Genomic DNA, 27,119 nt, shown 5'->3' on the forward strand with positions numbered 1-27,119 from the left:
TAGAAGTTAAGAATAAGTATTAAAGAAAATTATTCATAATGGAAATCATAAGAGTAACTCAAAACCGTAGTGCTACAATCAATGTTGAGAACTAACACCTAGAGAAGGGGAAGGAAGAAAACTCTGTTTTTGTATTAACTCGTTGCTTAGGCATGGGCGGGGGATGATGTTTCCTGGATACAAGAGGTCCTCATTATCTTTTGTCTAGCTCAAGGGTAGACATCTTGAAAAAGAGGACATCGAAGAGTCACCCAAGAAGAATAAAAAACTCTTGGTTTTAATTGTCTGGTGATAGGACGTCCATCTGCTGGAAGCCATTGTTAAACAGAGACATAGCATTTTGGGAAAGAAGACATCAAGACTCATCAATCTTCAAAAGAAGATTATATAGTTGGGTAGTTTTGTATTAACTAGAATTTAATAAATTTGTACAATAGCTATTAATTTAGTTTAAGAGTTATTAGTAGAAAAGTTCTGTTCTGATTGCCAAGAAACCTGCCGTGAAAATTAGAGTCGTAATATTATATATAATAAAATAAAAATTTATGTACTCATATTTATTTGATATTTAATCTTTTTATTTGACCTTGTCATCTTCAAAACTTTACTTTAGATATGAGAATAAGTTAAAACTAATAAAATTCCTTTTATTTTATTTTAAATAATTTTTTATTATTACAATACATTGATATTGTTCTGGGTAACCTACGGCAACCAAAAGGTTGAATTGGAAAGGCTGCCATAATGTGGGCAATACTAGCGCCATGGTCTGAATTGAATTGGGGGACTCCCATCAGAAAGGCACTATCAGCAACAGAGTGTGGCCAGCAACAAAAGCTTGCCTCCTCCAGTGCTCTCTGTGGTGAGAAGCAACCCAGACTAATGAGAAGAGAGCCATCTTGTCTTCTGGTAGAAGCAATCCATTCTTTCTTTTTGTCTCTCATCAGGAATCTACCATGAGTGAGTAGAACTCCTGGAGTAGTTCTCAGAAGCAGATGGGAGAGAGACCTAAGAATGTGGAGGGAAGAACGAACCATGGAGTAAGTCCATCTAGCAATAGTTAACATCCACATCATCATCAACCATCTCAATTTCAGATCTAAAATTTCCATAGCCCAGTCATTAAAAATTTTACTAACCATCTAATCATAAATGTTTTCTTTCGGTCACCCCCTACACCACTTGTAACATAAACAATAGAATTTTATTTCATTTAATCATATCTCATTTTTTCAATTATATAGTCCACTCAAACCCAACCAGCCAACCAAAAGTGAAGTGTGTCTGGCAATTCGGTTGAAGGCATGCTTCATACAGATATATTGAAGTACAATATTGAAAAAAAAGGGACATTAAAATATAAAATTTATTTTCATAACATGTCTAGATTAAAAGACATTTAGGTTCCATATTGCTACAAATTATACTTATAGACTAAGACAAATTTTACAACAAACTATATGGTTTTATATCGTATATAAAATATCAAATTTTATAGAAATTATACCTAAAAGAGAAATACATAAACTTCATACTAACATAAGTAATATAAAATTTAAAATATTTAATATAAAACCTTACTTTGTATAATTGAGTCAAGCGTTTTTGTTTCACAACTAAACTGACAACACGGCTGCTACGCCTAGGCATATATAAATAAACATTTTTTCGGTTATTTGTCAAGTCCTGCTTGTATTTCTTTATATCTTGATAAAACAAATTACGGATCTGAAACAGAGGACAATTTTTGGATATACACAGGTCAATAATGGATTATAACACTTATTTAAAAATTAGAAACAAATGTGTATGTGAATAGAATGTACGAACCCAAGTCAAAGAAAGTGGCCTTTCAGTTTGGAGGCTGAAGTGCTGTTATCACATTGTATTTTAATTTTTGAAAATAAAAAAATAAAATATTTTCCATCAGGAATGATCAGCAAAATAAAACAGAAATATGTGGCTTTTATCAACTCATATAAAATGAGGTAACATTGTGCCACTTCAAGACAAGATAGTACCTTTTTGAATTTTTTATTATATTAGGTTATAAAATAAGTTTGTAGCCTTTTTTACTGATGATTTTAATAAAAACTTCAGATTCTTGTAAATATTTTTAATAAATCATATATGACCCATTTTGATCTATTACATGTTGCCATCTTTTAGGTAATTTTTTAATTCCGTTCTCCCAGAACTTCTCAGATTTATGCGCAATGAACTCCTCTGTGCATTTTACATTCCTCGAGTGAATTAAAGTGTTTCCTGTTAAGAGAGTTTTAAAGGGCCCGAAATAAGTGAAAATCTGTTAGGGCAAGATCTGATGAAAAGGGTGGACGGGGGATCACATCTCAGCCAAACTCCAATAATTTCTGCCGGGTCTGCAAAGACAAGTGAGAACGGGCGTTATCGTGATGGAAAACTATACCTTAGCGATTAGCCAATTCTGAATGCTTTTGCTCAACATGAAGCTTGCATGAGATATGTTTAGCGTTTCAGCGATATCACGTGTCGTAGAGTGAGGGTTGTCTGTGACCAATGCTTGAATTTGGTCATCATCAACAGTTGAAGGACGACCCAAGTGCTTTGGTTCTTCCAAATCAAAACTTTGGTTCTGAACCGAGCAAACCACTTACAGACAGTGCTTTCTCCTAAGGCATTATCGCCATACACACTGCAAATTTTGCTGACCATCTGTGGATTTTCCTTTTCAGAAATAAAAAATCAATAAATGATGAAAATGAATTTTTTCTCTTCCATTCTGAGCAAGCAAAATACCGCTTAAAGATAAGGAATCTCTAGGAAATCTAAGGAAGTTGAAACTGATGCATAAAAGCACTTTAACTTATCCTTGTTTAGAATATGCAAACATTGTTGACCAAATTAACATAATTTTATAAACACAGAGAGGATTAAATTGAAATATTGAAAAACACTACAAACTTATTTTACAATTCAATATAATATAAAACACCTTTGAACCTCTCTTAAAGTTTGTATATTTTCTTTTCCTTCAATATATTATCTTTTTTGTCCATTGTATTATCTCTTAGAATATGTATCTCTCTGCTATTCCTTCATACTTATGTATATTAACATTAAATATCTACTTATATAACCTATAATTGTCATATATTACTGTAATCTTAATTATCTTTTTCTTTTTTTTTTTCATTTTCATACGTAACCGGTTTTTAACTGTCAAATCTTACGAATCCAGCACCTTTCTCTCATCCAGTCATTCTGTGACTTACTTCCAATATAAAAGATGAGTGTCCTGATTTGTCCTTTATTTTCCTTTTTTCTTGATCTTTATTTATATAGTTTGTACCATATTTCTCTTATATTCTGTTCACGATTACTTTATGTCTAATACTTCACTGTATTTCTTTTTTATTTGTACTAATCACTGTGTATTTTATTTTTATTTGTTCATTATAATTTTTTTTTTTAGCTGCACCTTAGTTTAATTTTATTTCATGTTACCTATTCTCTAATACCGTTAGGATATTTTTAGATCTTTTCAAAGCCCTAACGAAGCGAGGCAAAATGTTTCTTCTCAATAAATAGCTTTTATTCTACTCGAGTTGAGTTGCTTTTTGACAGTATCCGCACCATCTTCATTTTATTATTTTACTGATGCTTGCTGTTATATCCAAATTCTTTCAACTGGTCCGTCAGCCAGTTGTTAGAGACAATGAGGACTAGCAGAGTTAGTGAAACGAATCCATATTGCAACCAACTACCAATAAAGGCACTGAGAGAAATAACTGAAAAACATATTAGAGAGTTACTAGTACAATGATCGTTTTACTTTTTCTGAACATTTCATAAAAGCTGGGACTAGTGCCGGACGTTTTGCATAATCTATGAACTGTACAATAACACTTATGATTTCTTCTATATTGTCTATCTTTTCAATTATGAGATACAATGCATTTTCAGTGTACAATTCTAAATCGATCAATCCATCCTTGAACCTGTAAAAAGTAAATACCTTAGTTGTTTTTTTTTATATTAAGTATACATCGAGCTCTAGGGATGTAAATATCAATATAATGTAAGGAGCGTGTAAATATCATATAAAGGGATGTAAAATATCATATAAATAAATATATAAAATCCACATGGAAGATGTTTTTATCCATTATACAGAGGTGTCTTTTTAAAAGGGTTAATACAAAAAGAACACAATAATAAAATAATTTAAATACCATAATTTAAGCTTTGCTACCTCGTAAGTTAAAAAAAAAAAATCAATAATATGATTTTAATACTAATTATTTATTATATGATTGTTTGAGAGTGGTTTATTTTATTATTAATATACACAATGTTGATCCATTTTACTCTCAACTTTTATTCTTAAAAAACTCTCCAACGTTTCGGCCTTCAGGCCATGAATCATATTCTTATTATTAATATACTTAATTTTGATTGATCCATTTTATTCTTAAAAACTCCAACGTTTCGGCCCTCAGGCCATTTTCAAGGAGACAACCTTAAATATTGATGTCATTGTTTTTAATCTCATTTGCAGGCTAATTGTCCATATCACATATAACTTTGTTTATATCTTAAGTTTAAAAACCCTTTTTAAGTGAAAAAGGAGGAGTTTGTTTGTATAAAAGGGTTTTTAAACTTAAGATATAAAAAAAGTTGTATGTGACATGGGCAATTAACCTGCAAATGAGATTAAAAACAATGACATAAATATTTAAGGTTGTCTCCTTGAAAATGGCCTGAGGGCCAAAACGGAGAGTTTTTTAAGAATAAAAATTGAGAGTAAAATGGATCAATCAAAATTGTGTATATTAATAATAAGAATATGATTTATACACCATTTAAATAAAAATAAAATAAAAAAATCAAACCATTGTTATAGGGACATTTCGTCTCAAACATTGCTTTGTTAGATACATAAATAATTTTTTCTTACTTCATAAATTCTTTTTAGACCGTATCTAGAACAATGTGTTAACTTTTTTTTTTTCAAATGTTATAATAATTTTTTGTACTTAAGAGGTATCACAGCTTATACAATGATATGATTTTATTTTCAAGACAAATTTTTCAAGTTCCATAATAATAATATAAGATAAAATGATATATTATTTTTATTTTGCATGAGAACATCAAGTTAATAAAATAAAAATTGTTAAGAATCATATATTAGAGGTATTCATGATATGTTAAATCTAAAAAATTTTAACACGCTAAATGTTACAGTGTAGGATTAAGAACAGCCTGCTTTAAAGTCCATGTTATATGTTAAATGCTAAGGAGCTCCTAGCAGATTTTTTTCTATAAAATAAAAAATATAGCTTTTTGATATTTGAATATTCTAAAATATGTTTTCTAAATCAATGATTTAACCTTGTATATTCTTTGTGTTTGTTTAAAATTATCTCTTAATGGTAACACATTTAGTATATTTATAGGTATATAGTATATAGATGTTGTTAATATAAATAGTACATAGGTTAGTTTTATTTGATTCTCTATTTGTGGACTTTCTACTAAATTATGATACAATTATTTAATTTTTTTTTAAAAATCATAATATAGAGGTAATCAAAAGTAAAAAATAACAAATATATTATACAGGAAGACATTTTTTTCATATATAATTTCAAGTTGACACAATACTATTAGGACAATGAAATTAATTAGATGCTTATACTTTTTCATCACATCGCTCCAGTCATCAGATTCCTCGTCTAGGAACTTAATCTTTTGGCTCTCGACATCTTTAAACAGTTTCCAAAATTCATTTTTTACTTTATTCATCATCCTGGAGATCTCTTCGTCCCTCGTCCAATAATATGGTAACAAAGATTCCTCATCCCCTTTTGATTCGTTCACCCTGGAGATGGATATAATATGAAATTATGATGTATATTTAATACGAAGGGACTTATCTTTTGATAAATATTAAAACATGTACTTAAGCTAATATTATATAGTTATATTATTTCACAGAAAATATCCAACCCTTCTTAAAATTTTTATTATAATGGAATGTTTCACAAACTGGCGAGAGAGAGAGAGAGATTGTGGAGATTGGTTGGCCTGGGTTCTCCTAGCCAATGTAGTGCCATAATAATAATCGGATACTGCAGAGGAACAAGGTAGGCTACAAACTCAATTCCAAGGATGAAGAAACCACTGTCAGCCACAACTGGTACATGGACGATCTTAAGCTATATGCAAAAAACAAACAATTGCAAAGTATGAGTGAAATAGACATCCTATATCAAAGATATAAGCATGTCATTTGGACTTGAGAAATGCACAGTGCTGCATGTGAACAAGGGAAAGGTGGTCAATGCCCAAGGCCTGCTGATAAATGAAGATGAGCGCATCAGAGAACTAGAAGCCAAAGAACAATATAAATATTTAGGTATACAGCAGCACCTCAAAATAGCTCGAAAGGATGTGAAACAAGAGTTAGTAACAATATTGAAAATGAGACTACAAAAAGTATTGAAGACTCAACTATCTGGAAAACTGAAAATCAAGGCCATCAATACTTGGGTTATACCAGCGCTAAGCTACAGCTTTGGTATATTACAGTGGTCAAATACCAGCTTACAAGAAATAGATCGTCTTGTGAGAACGTCATTCACACAAGAGTGGGTCCATCATCCCATATCATCCAAATCCAGACTTTATTTATCCAGGAAAGAAGGAGGACGAGGACTCATAAATATTGAAGAAGCGTGTCGCAAACAAGAATTATCCCTACGTCAATATTTCCATTCAAAAACCATAAATAATAAACTAGTGTTTATCAGGCAATTGTTACAATGAATAATGATATGACTGCACTGAACTTGTGCAAAGCGGATGAACCGAATATTGTTTCAGAAAAAGAACGACTAACAGAATGGAAAAGCAAGTCTCTACATAGGAGATTCTATAGCCAACTGAACGAAGCCTCCATAGACAAAGAAAGATCAGTGGAATGGCTAAAAGCTGGAAGGCTATTCTCCGAGACAGAGGGATTTGTGGTTGCCATTCAAGATTAGGTTATTGCCACCAGATCATATAGGAAGCATGTGCTAAAAGACACAACAGCGTCGGATAAGTGTCGATTATGCTCAGTAGCGCTGCAATCAATCCAACATACCACAGGTGGATGTGGAGTGCTGGCTGGTACTGAATATTTACAGAGGCACAACAATGTGGCCAAAATTTTACATCAGGCACTGGCGATACAGTACAACTTAATTGAAGATAAGAGCCTATACTACAAGTACCACCCAAAAAGGTCCTTTCAAGTTATATTGGGATGAATCAATAATTACGGACCATACAGTACGCCATAATAAACCAGATATCCTCCTTATTGACCTAAGAAAAAAGAAAGTGGAACTTATTGATGTCGGAATCCCAAACGATAATAATATAAGCTCTCCTGTGGGAGAAAAACTAAGGAAATATCAGGAATTGGCGATTGAATTGAAGGAACTGTATCACTTGGAGGGAGTTACCACAACTCCAATCATAATATCCACCAATGACCTCATACCAAAATCCACACTGGCAGGTGTGAATGGTTTGGAAGTGCCTATTGATGTACTAAGAGAGGCTCAACAGTCGGTTCTCTTAGACACAGAAAAGAGAAAACAAATAAGTAAACAAAATATGAATGTGGTTGGACTTCTAGGTCCCACACCTCAGTTACTCAACCCGCAATAGCGAGAAAAACTGGATAATAATAATAGAAATAAAAATTAAAAAAATCAACAAATGAATAAAAAATAATAAAAATGAAAAAACATTAAATTGGTTGGATCATATACCAATATCAAAAACATTTTGGATCTAGTTAGATAAGAAGGTTAATGAATAAGAAGGATTTGACTTACTGTTTAAGATAAGCCTTTATATGTATTTGTATTAGCCATTACTTACTTCTCTTGATCCTCATTAATAAAAATGCAATTTATGTGCATAATTCAATTAATGTGCATGATTCAATTAATGTGCATGAATCAATTAATGTGCATGATTCAATTAATGCGCTAACAAATGCTAACTTTATACAGCTCAAGGAGAATTAAGAAACAGGTATAACATGTTAATGAAAAAGGCTCTCCAAATATAACAGATAAAAAGTATCTAACCTTCCAAATATTTCTAACGTATAACACAGCTCAATCATGTCTCTACACCTTTTTTCATCCGTGTTTATTTTATTAAAAACCAAATCCTGATTTACGTTCCATGGTTTTGGGTGGTGTCTATTGTGGGTGTCCACAGTCTGCAAAATAAATATTTATGGATAGAAAGTTTTATATGAAATATTTAATTTTGATAATAAAAATAGTGAACTACTGTTTAAGCTTTTTTTTTTTTTTAATGAAAAACCAGAAATAGTGTTAAGAGAAAATGGTCGGGAGAGGAGGGGGGGTTGCAGTCAGCAGAAAAAAACATAAATAAACAAACATTATTTATTTGCGCCAACATTTCGATCTTTTTTTACTTTTTGACCGTTAGATTTCTGTTTATCTAATCCCTTTGTCGACCAGCACTCTAACGACTATTCCTGCAATTTTAAACAGTTTAGCAGGAATCTCTGCCTATAACTGTGTTATTTTTCTCTCTTATCTCATATCTCTTATTTTCTTCATTTCCTATTCTTCATATTTCTTCTTCTTTTTTATGACATTGTTCTTACATACTCCCCTTTAATATATCCATTTTTTAAGATATCCGTTTTTACATAGTCTTTATATATTAATACAATTTATTACTTTTAGGGCTCTCATAACTTAACATTTTACCCTTTTTATGTTGTTTTTTTACTCCCACATTAACTATTTTATCTCTACCATTTTTTGACCATTAGATTTCGGTTTACCTAACTTCTTTTGCCGACCTACACTCTAGCGGCATTTCCTGCAATTTAAAACAGTGTAGCCTTGATTCTCTTCCTATCCTCTTGATCTCTTTCATTTTACTATTTTTTTTTTTTCTTATGCTCCATTATTAATTTAACTAACTCTTTATACTCATCTATAAAAATAAAAGGTTTTTAATGTTACTCATCAATATAACATTCTTATTCACTGTATCATTTATTTATTACTCACATTTATTTATATATAAATAATAATGTTATCAATCTACTACTGTGTTTGTTCATAGTTATTAATCAACTAGTTTATATTTTCATTTCATTATTATGTACATTTCCAAATTTTTTAGTCTATTATTTATATTATTTAATTTATATATTGAAATATGCTCTTTCTGAGTAAATAGTATATCTTGATGTATAAAGGGTTTTTAATATGTTTTTATTTTTATTTTATGTATCATTTTAATATTGTTCATTTGTTTTGTTGAACCAAAAAGCAAGCTAACCAATTTTCATTGTCTATAATAAATACGTTATTCAAAACAAAACCAAGATGGTGATACGTATTCTTCAAAAAGTCTGTTGAATAGTGACCATGTTGAGCAGATTCAAATATTTTAAAAACTCTTTTTTAACTTCCCATCATAATTGAAAATACAGTAAATTTAAGAAAAAATATAAGTCAAGAAATAGTGCTAAAGAATAATATTCAGAAAGTAAATTATTTGAAAAAATCCAAAACTGTTGTGCAACAATCGATGTTTACTTGGAACATCGAGACAGGTTTTTTTTTTTTGGTTTTTTTCCATTCGTTCGTTGTTTGGGCGCAGATGGGAAATGATTTTTCCAGGATGATGAGGATTTCTGTCTAGCAAGGGTGGACATCTTGAAAAAGGAAAAAACTAAGAGTCACCCAAGAAGAATAAGGGACTCTTGGTTTGGATTGCCTGGTGAGAGGTCATCTGTCGGCTAGAAGCGGGAAGGATTTGAAGCCATTGTTGTGAGAGAGACATAGCTTTTTGGAAGGACTGTAAGCTATTTTGGATGGTCGAACATAGCATTATAGAAAAGAAGATACCAAGAATCATCAATCATCAAAAGAAGATTGTGTAATCGGTTAGTTTTAGTTCTAATTAGAATTTATTACATTTGTAAAATAAATATTAATTCAGGTTAAGTGTCATTAATAGTAAAGTGTCTGTTTCTGATTGCCTAGAAATCCACCCTGATATTAAGAGTCTAATTATATTATAAAATTTAAATAAAATTCTCCTATCTGGTAAATATTAAAGTTTTTCATTTGAACCCAAGCTATCTTTTAGATATGAGGATTAGTTAAAAAATATCAATTTCCATTTATTTTATTTTAATAATTTTTAAATTATTACAATATATATATTTTCTCTCTGAATGATGGTTGTTGTCTTTTTCTTTTTTATAGCCCCCTGATGAAGACCTAAAAATTAGGTCGAAACGTCAGCACAAATAAATGATTTGTTTGTTTATTTGTGTTTTTTCTGCTGACCGTACCCCCTCTCCCTCCCCCGACCATCTTCTTCTTTAATATATCTACTGTCAACTATCTGCACATCATCAGAAATAGTTAAATTTATAATTTTCAAAAATATTTAACAGTATTTTTTTTTTTTATTTCATTATATTGTATGAAATGAGATAAAATAGGTTTGGTGTACTAATAGCTTAACAATGGATTAACAAATGAAGTATCCTATCAGACTGGAAACCCCAGTAATTGATAAGAGTCTTTCCAAGAAGTTCCAAGAGACAAGTTTATATATATTGTAAAAAGAAAAAGACAACAACTATCATTCAGAGAGAAAATATATATATTGTAATAATTTAAAAATTATTAAAATAAAATAAATGGAAATCGATATTTTTTAACTAATTCTCATATCTAAAAGATAGTTTGGGTTCAAATTAAAATCTTAAATATTTAACAGATAGGAGAATTTTACTTAAATTTTATACTATAATAGACTCTTTTCTCAGGGCGGGTTTCTAGGCAATCAGAAACAGACGACACTTTACTACTAATAACATTTAAACCAATAGCTATTTTAAAATTGTAACAAATTCTAGTTAGAAACAAAACCAACCAATCACAGAATCTTCCCTTGATAATCGATGATTACTGCTATCTTCTTGTCTATGATGCTATGTCCAACTCCTAAAAATGGCTTCCCGTCCTTCCCGCTTCTACTAGCTGACTGACGTCCTCTCACCAGGCCAGCCAAATCAAGAGTTACCAATATAATTAAATTCTAGGCAGAGTAAACTAACCAATCATATATTCTTCTTTGATGACTGATGGTTCTCGATGTCTTCTTTCTAAAGATGCTACCTCTGCCAATAAACAAAACCAAGATGGCGATACGTATCCTTCAAAAAGTCCGTTGAATAGTGGCCTTGTTGAGCAGATTCAAATATTTTAAAAACTTTATTTAACTTCCCATCATAATTGTAGTTAAGTAAATAAATAAGTTAAGAATAAATATTTAAAAAAATTAATTATACAGGAAATCATAGGAAAAAACTTAGAGCTACAATTGATGTTGAGAACTAACGAGAGAAGGGGAAGGAAGAAAACTTGTTTTTTTAACATTTGTTGCTTGGGCATGGGTGGGAAATGATGTTTCCTGGATGAGGAGGTCCTTATCATCTTTTGTCTCACTCAAGGGAGGACATCTTGAAAAAGAAGACATCGAAGAGTCTCCCAAGAAGAAAAAGGGACTTTGGTTTGGATTGGATATAGCATTATAGAAAATAAGACATCAAGACTCAACAATCATCAAAGGAAGATTGTGTAATAGGTTAGTGTTGCTCAAAATAGAATTAAAACAGATTTGTAAAGGTAGCTAATAAAGAATTTAATTCAGTGTCATTAGTAGCTGAGTGTATGTTCAGATTGCCTAGAAACCCACTCTGAGATCAAGAGTCAATAATATATCTAATTAAAAATAAAAACTTTCATATTTATTTAATATTTACTCTTTTCATTTTAACCTTGTCATCAACAAAACTATACCTTAGATATGAGAACTAAGTTTAAAACTATAAAATTTCCATTTATTTTACTTTAAATAACTTTTGAATATTACAATATATATATATATATTTTGGTTAGTGTACCTTCATATATATCCTTTTCACATTTTCGAAACATATTATCATATGATGGAGAGTTTCAATGACATTTTGAGGTTTTAAACAGAAAACGGCTTTGAAATCTGCCATCGTTTTGAGTCTCGATACTATATGATAACTGAGGCAAATGCAAAGCATTTCCAAATGCTTACTGAAAAACAAAACCAAATATTAATAATAATGCATTATAAAAGAGGTATTGAACCATATTATCTTAAATAATTGAAACATTGTCTTACTCTTGATTATAAAAAGGCGATCTTGCCCAAACAAACTTAATTGCTTTTAATATTTCAGGGATTATAGGAGGTATTTCCAAGGGATCTGTGGCAGAATCTAACCGTTTACACGGTGCTTCGATAACATATAAGTATTCAGCAATAGATTGAGCTGTCTGTTTAGCTTCCTAAAAAATATATATATATATAAAAAAACAAGCCTTCATTTAAAAAATAATAATCAAACCACAGTAAATTATTATGCACTTGTTAATTATCGAAATTAATTGTTAATTATATCAGTAAATAAAAAACAATATCTGGTATGACCACTCACACGACTTCTCTACTTATCCAAGAGCACAAGAGAACAAAAAAAGAAGTTATTTCATCCCAATTTTTTATAACTTCAATGAAATCTATATAGCTACTAGTTTAAATTAATGATTCTGCCAACGAGGGAAATCATGTGTAACACCAATTAGGAGATTAGTTAAAAACAGATATTTACCATTATTTCTGGTTTCAGATCAAGAAATGGCTGAATATGCGGAGATTGGGCTGTTAGCAATATATCGCAGATGTAGGTGATACCCTCAGATTGCAACTGATCCAATATTCCACATAAATTCTCATCTGAAATGAAAAAATAACAATCTGGATCAATACAGCTATTGAACATTTAACCTAAAAACATCACATTGGAAGGAATCATAATACAAAAATAAAGGCAATCCTTTCCTGCCAGACCTGCTCCACTAAGACCCCCTGGAGCGACGGTCCTATATCACTTTTGAAATATTAGCTTAAAACGTGAAGAGGAGACTTTAAGATAGTTTAATTGAGCAATATTTAAAAAGCACCTGAAATTGAAAACGGCATGAATTTGTTGTTTTTTTTTTAACAAAGCCTGTGTAGTGAGGTTTAGTTTTTATGTGAAACGTGGTTACAATTTAAAACCGGAATATAGTCAACGAGTGTTTGACTTTATAATTTGAGTTAAACTGGGTGATATTTGATGATATTGGAGCATATCAGTAGTAGGAGTTAATGAACTTAAAAACAAGGCCTAAATCCATGACTATTGACATTATGTACAATATAGCAAATTAATACTTCTCAAGTGGCTATAATGCTATCTATTGCCACAGCACTGATGGGGGTGCTGGTTGCAACGTCTGGAATAGAGGGTTAGGTTGATGTTTTAACGAGTCCAGGAGTTTAAAATGTCTCCTCCTTATGAAGTCCAGGACCGTTGGGACATCCAATAATTTGTGAAGAGTCCATACAGTAGTCTGTACAATCTTCGCATTATGGAATTTTGTAGATGGCAGAGTGTACCATTGTTGAGGTGGATGAACAAGGGGGCACCGTATACAGTGAAGTCTCAGTTATAAGAATATGAGGGGGTACCAAAAATTCTTCGTATAAGTGAATATTTCGTGTAAGCGAATACGCAATACATATCATGTATGTATATTTTTGAGAATTTTTTCTCGTGATTAGTAGGTACATATACATATGTTGCATGCAGTTGAAAGAGAAACAAAGTAAAGTGAAAAAAAAAATTATTTATTGTATAAAAATTTAATTTATCTTTAATCCGAATTTTTTAATTTTTGACAAAAAAATTGTCATATGTTTGTTTGTTTTATGTTGCTTTTGGCTGAATACATTATTCTTTCGCATTCTATTAAGGTTTTAGATTCCTTCTCGCTAATTTCTTTCGCATATATAAAACGTTTTACAACTTCAAATGCTTCAAAAGCTTCTGCCAAAAATGGAAGAGGCAAAGGATCTTCGTCATCTGGATCGGAATCGTCTGAGCTTATTAATATACATTAGGGAGTAGAATATAAAGAATCATATAAGAGTCATTGGAAATACAACAATGAAGTCATTGGGACCGGATTTTATTCGCGGAAAAAGGTTGTTTACTGTTTCGTTTTTTACGGTATTTTTCATCCTTTGTCTTTCCACTGAAGAAACAAAAGTTCATAGAACTGAATAAAATTTACTAATAGTACATAAAGGGGTCCAAACTTTCCTTCGTATAACTGAATGTTTCTTATAACTAAATTTCGTATAAATAGATAATTACATACACATAATTCAGGGGTTTTTGCGGGTATTGAGAAATTCTTCGCATAACTGAATGTTTCGTATAAGTGAGTTTCATATAAGTGAGACTTCACTGTAATAAATAAATAGATCATGAACAGGATTATTACAATATAAATGACTGAAAAAGGCTGCTTATAATGTTTGTTCCTTGTTTCCTCTATCTTCCATTATACCCAGAAAACAAGTCTTATTTGAGGAAATAACATTAATTATAAAGAGAAAATTATAAAACTATAACGTACAATCAAGATCATTTTTAATAAAAGAATAATATTTATACATACATCTGTTTTTGGCAGATTCGAAAGCATCCAATGGTACATATCCTTCAATTAATGTATCCGGAGTTGCGTCAATAACCGCCTTTTTTACAGCAGTATGCCACATAAGGACAACTCCTGAAACATAAGCAATAAGGTTATTCATGTTCTTTAATGTAACATGTTAATATGTGTTAAATAGAAAAAAATTAAAAGTCACTTAAGACAATAAACTGTTATTAAACCACTTAAGATAATAAACTGTTATATTGTATTAATATAAAATTAGAAAACGCAAGTAAAATAATGTTCCTTTATTTTAATAAAAATTAAAGCTATCCCCAAAAAATAAATTGTTACACTACAAATCAGACGCCTGTACCATATGGTGGAGCTACACTAACTGATTCAACTTAAACAAAAAAAATAAAATACAAGTATTACAAAACAAATGCTTAAGATTTGTAAACGACTATTCATATAATGTAGGGATCACCAAGATGTATTCATAATTAAATATAGACACCATATTTAGTACATATACAAATTGACTAATGATTTCTATAAATTCTGCCCTAACTTTTTAATAATTGAAATAAGAATTATATAAAAAACAATGACCCATGAATATAAACATAAGAGAACTAAACATATATTGCAGCAAAATTTATAAATAATGAATGAATTAATAATTCTGTCTTTGTTTTACTTCAAAAGTTGTTTTTTTTTTACTTTCAGTTTATCTTTTACCAAAATGTAAAGAAAAATAAATTGTATAAAAATAAAGACCGAAGCAATGTAATAATTATTGAATATACTAATTTTATAAAATAAATACTTTTATTTTTTAAAATATTTATGAAAATATCGAAAGCCTTACTGTCTAGCCTGGTAATCAAATATTGGTCTTTTACTGCTGATCTTATGTCGACTTCTAGAGCTTCCTTTGGCACATAGAGGCCAGTGAGTCCCATCAAACTGAACTGTACTTCAGTCAACTCATTCAAATATTCATGATAGGTTTGGCGGATTTCCATTTTCAGTTCTGGAAAAAAAAAATACATAAATCATGAACAATCTCTTAAGAGTTTGATAACAAATTCAGTTTCAATTAGAAACATGTTCTAGGTAGCAATAAATAAAAACTAAAATATAAAAAGATGGTCCAGGTACAATAAAAAAAAAACTCAAATAATAATTAAACTATTTAATTCGAGCCTACGTTTCGCTATATTTTACAGGGCTTCATAAGTGGAAATAAAAGATATAAACTACTAAAATAATAAATAACATGAAACAAAAGTAAACTAAATAAAAGGTATGGCTAAAAATGATTTAAACTATGTGAAAATAATACAATGGAAGATCGCTGATTGACCTCATGTATTATTAATAAATGGAATAAGATCCGGGTGCGGTAAAAAAAAACTCAAAAAGTCACAACTAAGAGCCAAAGTTTCGCCCCACATTGCAAGGCTAAAAAAAATATAAACACTTACAATAAGTAAAATAGTAAATGGAAAATTACAAGAGTATACAATGAAATGTAAAAATAAAAGGCATATAAACAATAAATGAAAACAAAAATAGTAACAGATAAAAAGAAGAAATATAAAAGAAAGTACAAACTGAGAGATGAAAAGGGGGATAAGAATAAAATCAAGAAAATAACATTCTTCCTTTTTTCTTGATTTTATTCCCATCCCCCTTTTCATCTCTTAGTATGTACTTTCTTTTATTATCCTTTATTTTATCTGTTACTATTTTCGTTTTCATTTATTTTTAATAACCTTTTATTTTTCTTATTTATTTTTACGTTTCATTGTATACCCTTGTAATTTTCCATTTACTTATGTTAAGTGTTTGTATCTTTTTTGGCCCTGCTATTTGAGTTGTTTTTTTTTACTGCACCCGGGCCATATTCCATTTATTATTGAAAATTATATAAACATGAACAAATAAATAAAATAAAATAAAATATACAATGAAAAGTACAAATAAATAAGAATTAAAACTGTACAAGACTTTTCAAGGTACATCTTTATTTACTTTAATTTAAATATAACGATTCTATAACAAATATAGTACAGACTAAAACACAGAAAATACTACAACAAATAAATTGTTTTATTCCTCAATAAAAATAAAATAATGGTGAAAAAAAAAAAGGAAGGAAAATAATGAACAAAATAGGACAATCAACTGTGTACTGTATTTTTTAATTTCTTATTATTTCTGTTTTGATTAATTGTCTAATACCTTAGATTCTTGTTTATTTATAATTTTCACTATGTATCTTAATTTTGTTTACTTTGTTCATTTATATATAATTTTTACAAATTTTAAATCATTTATAGCCATAGCTTAGTTTATTTTTAAGTAATGTTATCTATTCTCTTTATTTGTTACATTATATTAGTTGTTTGTATCTTTTTTCCAGCCCTAATGAATGTTGTTTATCAGTGAGGGTTTTATAACAAAAAACGAAGAGTATGTGATGCTCAAACAGATGCCACTGGAAAATAGCCCTCGGACAAAGGAAACAATATGGTTGTCCCACAGTCTTGCCATTAACAGTGATTCTTTATTCATAATTATATTTACAAATTGATTAGGTTACAAACAATTTTAACCAAAAATCAAATAAAATTTATTTTCTACAACAATGAAGCCCTGTATAGTGGAGCGAAACGTTGGTTCACAATAGTTAATTACTATTTGAGTTTATTTTACCAATTTTTTTTAACAACATTAGTTTTTAACAATTTTCGAATTGCCAACATTTCGACTCATAATGCAGATTATCTACGAGGATAAAAACAAAAAGATACTCAGTGTGCAAACCTAATTTGAGAGCATATAACCGAGATGAAAATAAAACACATCACTATTTTGAATGGGTAGTTATATATATATGATAGAAATAGTTTACTTTCATTTTGAAATAGATGTGTTCCAAAAGATGTAGATATGAATTTATTTTTCTACTGTTGTACATATATAGACAGTTCTACAGCTGATAAGGCTGTCAAAGCGAGATCATACTCAATGGTACACTCTAGAAGAATAATATACTAGAATCTGTAGAATAAGTATTTTTTTAATATATCCGAATGCCACTATTCAAGCAAAGCAGCAATATAAGTGTGGAGATATAAAAAGACATTCATATAAACAACTATCATATAACATTAATAAAAATAATAAGGAAGTTAAAGATAAATATAAAATTTATTTATAATAAATGTTTACTACAAGTTTCTGTAAATAGAAGAAACAATATCTTTACATCCACCTTTATGTTTTATTTATATTTTATTTTAACACTCTTACATTAATTTTTACCTTTGTAGCTTTTCACTTTAGACCTGATAAAGACCTGCATTGTGGCTCGAAACTTAGGCACTTAATAAATAGTTGAAAGTTATTTTCGTTTATCCTAGAACAACAGCCATGACCATCTTCTAATTCACTAATGGTAAATCATCTATATATATTTAAGTTTCAAATACAAACCCTCTGACCACTCTTTGATCTGGAAGAAACAAGGATAATAGACAGTCTGCAATAAATTCGCAATGGATCTTTCAGGATATTCATCAAGAGTCCCAAACATGACATTATTTAGGAAATTCTCTCCAGTCAGTTGGACATTCCGATGAAGCCTCGCGAAATACTGTATGTCCAAAAACCGACAAGTTGGAAATCCCAGTTTTGCCTTTAAGATGTCATCTTCGAAATAAATCGTTAATAAAAATTCGTCATCTTTAGTGACGAATTTCCTTATTTTAGAATAAACTTTTTTATTCCAATCTTTCTCTTCTAAATCAAACAGTATAGTTATTTTCTTAATCCTTTCAACCTGAAATAGAAATATTATAAAATTATATTATCAATAATAGTTTAAAATACATAGTTATTTTAATTATAGATTAAAATGAAATATGTTTTAAAACATCTTAGTGGTCAAAGGTGGAACAAAATTTCTATTTAGGGGGTTTTAGTTTGAGGGGGGCAATTCAACAGTGATTTGTTTTTTCAACAAATTTTTTTTTTACTTTAGTTACATATATACAGAACATATAGTAAGGGAACGTATTACAATCATGCAAAATTGTAATTCAAATTCTAGACGAAAAAACATGTTTTAGGGTCCCTTAAGTCCAAAAAACTACTCGCAAATTGGTCTCTGCACATTTTAGCTCCAAAACGAAGTCTTTTTTTTCTTACCTTCTAAAAGATCTTTATTTATAAACAAAATACAATATATATAATAGATTTAGCCTAATAATATGTATTACATAATAATACTAATATATACATAATAACTAATATATAATAATACTGCCCTAGACTGACGAAAAGACGTACTTTTTTTTTTATTAGTTTATATTCATTAGTTTTATATTATATATCATGAAACATAAAACCTGTAATATTGAGGATGATACATTGTTTTTTTTTTCTTCTTCATTTACGGTGGTGACAAATAATTAATAAACCAAAAAAAAAAGACATGTTAATTTCATAGAAAAATCGTACGACACTTACATTACATATATATTAAGACAGGTCTGTGCCTGGGATGTATTCACAAAATTTTAAATAGGATCGATTAATCGGAAATACTACTTTATAGAATCGATTTTTCACATTTTTTCGATTTTCTCGAAAACGACTCAGACTAATTTAATTAAACTAGCCTTGTTAATGAAACGGTATTTAAAATTAGCTAGTTTTTTTAATCCTCATTGAAATAATTTAATAGGGCTAAAATTACGATTTTTTTAAAAAAATCTTCATCTTAGTACCTTTTTTTATTATTTATTTATTGGTATTTACAAATGTATTTAAATAAAAATACATCAAGTAAATTTAATGTAATATAAAAATGGAGTGATATTGGCATGTAGAGATACTACCCATTGGTTAAACTCTAATAATATTTCTACACTGGAAGATCTGAAGGCCGTGTCTTAGTGAAAATCTACGTTGAAGTAAGTAACCATGCAAGGAACCTTCCATGATTCCAGTTCGAACGGACATAACTTCTAAGGTAATTTTTATTTTGTTTTTAGATTCTTAATTAATATGTTTAATATGATTATGATGTTATATCATTTAAGATATAAGCCTGAACCACTTCGTATAAAGTAACACTTCTTGTCAGTCTATTTTGTCGAAATTATTATTTTAATTTTTTTTTTTATTAATTCATTGCTATGAACTATATTTGCCAAAAAACACATTCAGTAAATTTGATGTAAGATCAAAATACAGGCATGTAGAGGAAATACCCATTGGTAAAACTCTAATAATATTTCTAGACTAGAAGGTATCGAGACCATCTTCTTTTCAGGCGCCTCAGAGGATTTTCAGGAATTAAAGAAGAGGGATTAGAAACTAGAGGGTTTTGATAGTTATGGAGTTTACAATGGAAGGATTGATATCTAGTTCGGCCTAGATCTTTTACATATGGTACATTAATAGTACAAGAGCCCAAGAGGAGAAAGATGGCAGTTATCTCACACCAATTTTCGATTACTTTAATGAAAACTATGTATAATTACTAGTCAAAATTTATGAGTCTGCCAAGTATAGGTAGGGAGAATAAAAAATGGCGGTTGTTTCAAAGCGATAAAAAAAAAAAAAATTCATTTGGAGCTCTATACCTTTAAAATTATAAAAAATACATATACATTAAAAAGGTCACTATGGATAATTTTATTCTTGAAAAAGTAAGGAGTATTGAGGATTTTACGAAGGATTTTGGATTGTAAAGATTGAAAACGAGAGGACTCCAACGAGGATAAACGTTTTAAACTATTTGTCTCTTATGGTTCCTGAAATATTGTTTTTTTAAGTCAAAATGTTTGTCCGAACAACTAGAAATGAACATTTTATGAATTCATACATAAGTTGGTCAGGGTTGCGGTCAAAAGTGAAACAAAAATATTCATTTTCCGACGTTTCGCCCCACTTTGCAGGGCTTCATCAGGGCTAAAAAGATACAAAATGATACAATGATAAGAATAAAAATACAAAGATAAGATATAATGATAAGAATAAAAACAAGTAACAATGGCAAGAGTAAAAATTTCTTTATAAAAATACGTAAAATATAAAGCTAAAAAAGTACAGGAGATGCACATTTTTTTTAGCTTTATATTTTACGTATTTTTATCATTGTATCATTTTGTATCTTTTTAGTCCTGATGAAGCCCTGCAATGTGGGGCGAAACGTCGGAAAATAAATAGTTGTAAACTATTTTTGTTTTACTTTTGACCGCAACCCTGACCATCTTATATATCAATTTTTATGGTCAACTATATATACATATATTTTATGAATTTATTTTGTTGAATATCATAAAAATTACTACTCCAACGAAGATAAACGTATTAAACTACTTTATAGTAAATTTAACTAGCTTTAATTTGAGTGCTAATAGGCATTTGTAAGTTGAGTGGTTTTTTGAGATATAAATTTATCAGAATAAATTCATTAACTATTGATTTTTCAGTGAATTGTTTATGAACTGTTGCTTTTTAAAAAGCCATATCTTAAGAACTATTGAACGTAAATAGCTCTATTAGGGCTCATATTTTAGCAAATTTACTCAATTTTAAGTGTTGTTGGTAGTTGTAAAGATATAGAGCTCCGAAAGAATTTTTTTTTCTTTTTAAAACAGCTGCCATTTTGTATTCCTCCTACCTATACTTGGAAGACAGGTCAGTTTTCACTAGTAATTATAAATAGTTTTAATTATAGTAATTAAAAATTGGGATGAAATAACTGACTTTTCCCTCTTGTTGGGCTCTTGTACTGTTTGGAGTCGATCCAGTACTTTCTCTAACTTTATATTTCACCCATTACAATATTAATATAGAGTGAGTGGCTCACCAGCGCCTCGATAGGGTCCAGAATTTTCTTCGGCTCCTTTTTCCTCAGCATCGGATACTCGGTAGCTTCTGATATCGAGAAATCTAGAAACGTAAATTGGTATTAATTGAATATTTTACATTGCAATTTTCTTATCATTTACCTTTATTTAATTTAAAAGCAATAAATGCATCTTGATTTTTATAAGTCGATTGCACCATCACAGTTTAAACTACGATTTCTTAATTCTCGTTTAAACTCAATAATTATCCATTGAACCAGAAAAGCTAACCTTCAAATCTGGCGGTAAAATTTGCGAGGCAATGATGGCCGGTTAAACTGAGATTTAGTGAAAATTTACTTTCAAGTAGAAAACCATATAAGAAACCTTCCATAGTTCCAGTTCAATGCATAAACGGACATAACTTCGAGGGTAATTTTTGCCCTTGTTTTGAGATACTTAATTTATATTTTCATTTAAAACTCAACCCCGAAACAACTCTTATAAAATGACTTTCTGTCATTCTGTATTGTCGAAAAGTTGCTTTAAAGCTAACATTTCAGCTTTGCACGACTTTTTGTTTTTAAATTAGACTGCAGTATTCTCGGTCCCATCCTCTACATCCCAACCTATCCTAACACTATCCTCATCACTTAGGCCGATGACACATGTGTCCTCGCAGTTAATAATAACCCTTTAATTACATCTCAAACTCTTCAAACCCATATCACAGCCCTCGAAGAATGGTGTCGTAATTGGAGGATTAAAATAAATCCCAACGAATTCCATAAAACCTCCTTTACTCTTCGTCGTGAACCTACCGACTGCCCTACAGTTTCCTTTATTAATGTTGCTCTTACCCCTGTCGAACAGATTCGCTACCTTTGACTACATCTTGACAAACGACTAACTTGGAATCCTCACTCAAGACTTTTTTTTTTTATTTATTTATTTAATGTGATTTACAACTGTACAAATAATAAATACATTAAGTAAATATGTAGTATGTTTCATATACACTTGAAAATCTTGGGAAGGAACCACCCATTGGTGGTACTTCAAACATTAATTTAAATTAGAAGGTCCCGTGGCCATCTTCTTTTCAGACGCCTCGGAGGATTATCAGGGATTGTTAAGGATGAAAGATTAAGAATTAATGGGTTAGGATGGTTAAGGAGTTTGGAATGAAAAGACGCATATCTGTTTTGGGCCAAATCTGCAACGAATGGGATGTTAAGGTCTTTGTGAATGAGTTTATTTGTGACGTAATAAGGAGCATCAAGGATTTTACGTAGGATTTTGGATTGTAACGATTGGATGCGGGAAGAATTTGATGGTTTGGTGGAGTCCCAGAGCTCAAGTTCATATGTCCAAATTGGTCTGATTATTGTAGTGTATACTCATTTTTTGTAGTGAATGGGAAGTTGAGAGTGTTTGTCAAGTAAGTGTTGTACAGTTTCTTGTCGTTTCAGTCTTGTGTGTGGATTCGAAGTAAGTCTCTTGTCAAGATGGAGTCCTAAGTATCGAATCTGTTCAACAGGCATTAGTGGTGTATCAAGAAAGGATACTGTAGGACAGGAGGGCAGAGGTTTACGACGGAGATCACTCAAGACTGAAAAGACAAGAAACTGCTCGTCGATTTCGCCTATTACAGCACTTACTAGACAAACGATGTAAACTTCCAATTTATTACAAAACACTGATCTACATGACTAAAATAAGGCTTGACTGAACATACGGAGTTGAGCTTTGGGGCTCCACTAAACCTTCTGATTCCTCTCGTATCCAATCCTTACAATCCAAAATCTTTTGTCAAATCCTCAATGCACCTTACTTTGTCACAAATAAAATCATAAATAAAGACCTTAGTGTTCCATTTATAACCGATCTAGCCCAAATCAGATATCATTCCTTCCATTATAAACTCCCTAAGCATCCAAATCCACTAGTTTCTAACCTTGCTTCCTCTTCCATTCCTGACAATCCTCTGAGGCGCCTGAAAAGAAGATGGCCCCGAGACCTACTAATGTTAAAACTTCATTAGAGTTCTACCAGTGGGTAGTTCCTCTACACGCTTGTATCACTCAATATTAACATAAATCAAATTTACTAAATGTGTAATTATATACAGTTGTAAAGTCCAATAAAGATAAAAAATAAAAATAAAAATAAAGTTAGACTGCTCACGCGATATAAGGTAGTTCTTTGTAGTGGCGTAGCTTGGGAGTCAGCCACTCAGGGTGGAGAAAAATTTTGCCATTTCTCAACCAATTTTACGAAAATAACTTTAAAATTAAAAAAAACTTATTACTAGAAGAGTTTAGTATTTAAGTATACTTTGACAAAGAAATAATTGACTCGTACTCGAATCAGACAATTCGACCAATATTGAAAATAACCTCTAAAGATCTAAAAGTATCCAAACTAATAGGTAACTCCGTAGTGATCGTTGTTGAATGATTACTCTACTATCTAAATAAATGTTGAATCTTCCTTACCCATTCCAGAAGCTTCCTCCATGTCGCCTTCTTCCTCTACCATGTCTGGCCTCGAATGCCCCATCTCGTCTTCCTTGCTGTAGTCGTCTTCCCTGTTCGAAGCCGATACTTCGGTTTCCTCTGCTTCTACTGTTTCCATCTTCTTTTCTAAATCTGCCCTATCACTATCACTAAACTGTACAACCGAATCGTTGCTAAGGTGTCGCCATAGTAACGGATAACAAGCAAGCTGTGTAGAGCTTTTATCATACTACAATGTTTATCTATTGCTATATTTGAAGATGGAAGTAGATTGTATGCTTGATATCAATTGTAGTATTTATTTTAAATTAATCATTTACGTGTACATTGATATAATGATTTGGCAACATAAATTGCTTTTGGATATTAAATGGTTTTTAATGATAAATAAGCTTAAAAAACAGCTCTATCCAAATTTATTAACTATTAAATTGCAAAATAAACTTCAGAATGACATTGTAATTCGATTGCTTTATCTTAATGACAATTTAACAGTAAATGTTAACAAATTTACGATTTTTCTTAATTGAGAGGATTCGATTATGGAATCGTTACAAGTTCTCTCAACTTGTTCATAACTGCAAATGTTCAAACTCATTAGTTTAACAATGAAGCTAATAGGGTTAATAATTCATGATCTTCAGTTTATGTTAAAGTGCGTTGAATGGAAAAAAATTTCCTTTTATTAGCATGTGAAAACTATATAATATTTAACATGGTCGAGAGCAGAGTTGGGCAAAAAATATTCGATTGACAAGAGCCGAATACTTTTTTATTCGATTGACGAGAGACGAATAAATTTTTATTCGAATAAAAATACGACTAAACAATCGGAATACTTTTGATTTTTTTGAATCAATTTAAATTTTTTTGAATTAAATTGAACTTTAAATTTAGTTGAATAAATTTACTAGTCGAATACATATTATTCGAATAAAAATTTGATTTTTTTTTTTAAATTCACTTATTTTTTTACCACCTTCAATTTTCAATGTATGAGGCTCCTATTTCACACACTCAGGCAAGTAAAAAACGAAAATGCTATCGATTTTAAGATCTCACATCGATTTATTTTAATTTCTAATACATAGGGGCCAATTTTTAGGTTTTCGGATATGCAGATTATGAAAATGCTATCTATTTTAACATGGTGTATCGATTTATTTTAAGTTTCTTGATTTCTTTACATGTTACGGTCCCTTTATAAGTTCTGAGGAATGCAGAATATGAAAAAGATATCGATTTTAAGATCGCGTATCGATTTATTTTTACTTTTCTGATTTCTAACATGTCAGGGTCCCTTTATACACTTTGAGGAATGCAGAATATGAAAATTATATCGATTTTAAGATCTCGTATCGAGTTATTTTTACTTTTCCGATTTCTAACATGTTAGGGTCCCTTTATACCTTTTGAGGAATGCAGAATATGAAGATGATATCGATTTTGTGATCGCTCATCGATTTATATGAACTTTTCTGATTTCTAACCTGTTAGGGTCTCTTTATATGTTTCAATATATGCCAAAAATAAAAATGCTTTTGATTTTATGATCGCGTACCGATTTAATTATCGCGTTTCGATTTATTTTAACTTTCTTGATCCCGAACATGTTAGGGCCACTTTATATGTTTTGAGATATGTAGAATGTAGATATGTCTCTTGTCGTCTTTTTACAAATAACAACGTATCCGGATGGTTAATCATTTAATTTTTTCGAATAAGAGATTATTTTTCTATAAAATGGACGAATATAAAAGTATTCAAATGGTTATTCGATTTGTTTTGCCCAAATAATTTATTATTCGTATAAAATAATGACGAATAAAAAAGTAATCGTATGGTTAATCATATGTTTTGTACGAATAATTGATTATTCGTGTAAAATAATGACGAATAAAAAAGTAATCGGATAGTTAATCATATGTTTTGTACGAATAATTGATTATTCGAGTAGAAAATTCAAGAATAAAAAAGTATTCGTCTCTCGTGATTCGAATAATATTTGCCCAACTCTGGTTGAGAGTTTGTCTATAGGTCTCCTAAATAAGACTGACAAACAACAGACCAGCTCCACAGTACTGTCTGCTGTCGTTTTGATAGGTTAGTTGCTAGTGGTTAGTGTTGTTTTTGTTTTCGACGTTTTTTGAACCTCAATTAAGTAATAGATAAATATAATAATAAAGTAATGGAAAACAACAAGGGGAGAAAGTAAGGAACAAGTGAGGTAGAGAACAGATAATGTGACGAAGCTGTTGGAGATTTTACTATTTCGTCAAAATTACAAAACAAGTTGCAAAGAAAATCCGCTAGGAGCTTCTCTGCATTTAACGAACAACATGGACTTCAAATTGGGTTGCTTACAATTCTAAACTTATAACATTTAGCTTGTTAAAATTCCACATCATTTTGTCTGCTGTCGTTTTGTTTAGGTTAGGTGTTAGCATGCACAAGCTGTCAGTACAAAAGCCCAGAAGAAAAAAAAAAGGCAGTTATCTCAACCCAATTTTTGATTACTTCAATGAAAACTATTTATAATTACTAGTCAAAACTGATGAGTCTGCCAAGTATAGCTAGGGGGGATAAAAAATGGCGGCTGTTCACAACCCTTAAAAACATTTATTTTTCATTCATGACTCTATATCTCAAAAAAGGAGCAACAACAAAAGAAAACCTTAGAGAAGAGCAAATTCGCTAAAATATGAGCCCTTATAGAGTTATTTACGTTAAATAGTTTTCGAGTTATAGCTTCTTAAAAAGCAACATTTCATAAAAATGTTGTACACAATGTATTGAAAGATCAGTAGTTAGTGAATTTATTTGTTTTTTTTTATTTATTGTATCCTCGTAATTGGAGGATTAAAATAAATCCCAACGAATTCCATCAAATCTCCTTTACTCTTCGTTGTGAACCTACTGACTGCCCTACAGTTTCCTTTATTAATGTTGCTCTTACCCCTGTCGAACAGATCCGCTACCTTTGACTACATCTTGACAAACGACTAACTTGGAATCCTCACTCAAGACTTTTTTTTAAATTTATTTATTTAATGTGATTTACAACTGTACAAATAATA

General features: G+C 30.3%; 1 protein-coding gene across 1 annotated transcript in view; it reads right to left on the bottom strand.

The window, feature by feature from the left end:
• Positions 1 to 24,243, bottom strand: part of kl-2 (dynein heavy chain 2, axonemal kl-2) — a 192,858-nt gene extending 168,615 nt beyond the window's left edge. The window contains exons 1-12 of the mRNA XM_014421280.3: positions 24,022 to 24,243; positions 21,544 to 21,626; positions 18,156 to 18,501; positions 15,520 to 15,684; positions 14,664 to 14,777; positions 12,767 to 12,891; positions 12,277 to 12,443; positions 12,023 to 12,188; positions 8,133 to 8,269; positions 5,684 to 5,866; positions 3,815 to 3,980; positions 1,582 to 1,728 (exon numbers count right to left, since the gene is read on the bottom strand). Of these exons, the coding sequence (XP_014276766.1) occupies positions 1,582 to 1,728; positions 3,815 to 3,980; positions 5,684 to 5,866; positions 8,133 to 8,269; positions 12,023 to 12,188; positions 12,277 to 12,443; positions 12,767 to 12,891; positions 14,664 to 14,777; positions 15,520 to 15,684; positions 18,156 to 18,501; positions 21,544 to 21,626; positions 24,022 to 24,160 (1,938 nt within the window). The 5' untranslated portion in view covers positions 24,161 to 24,243. The remainder of the gene's footprint in view (positions 1 to 1,581; positions 1,729 to 3,814; positions 3,981 to 5,683; positions 5,867 to 8,132; positions 8,270 to 12,022; positions 12,189 to 12,276; positions 12,444 to 12,766; positions 12,892 to 14,663; positions 14,778 to 15,519; positions 15,685 to 18,155; positions 18,502 to 21,543; positions 21,627 to 24,021) is intronic.
• Between the last annotated feature and the right edge of the window lie 2,876 nt (positions 24,244 to 27,119).

The sequence above is a fragment of the Halyomorpha halys genome, unplaced genomic scaffold, assembly GCF_000696795.3.
Source record: "Halyomorpha halys isolate HHAL.00 unplaced genomic scaffold, Hhal_1.1 Scaffold311.1, whole genome shotgun sequence".
NCBI lineage: Eukaryota > Metazoa > Arthropoda > Insecta > Hemiptera > Pentatomidae > Halyomorpha > Halyomorpha halys.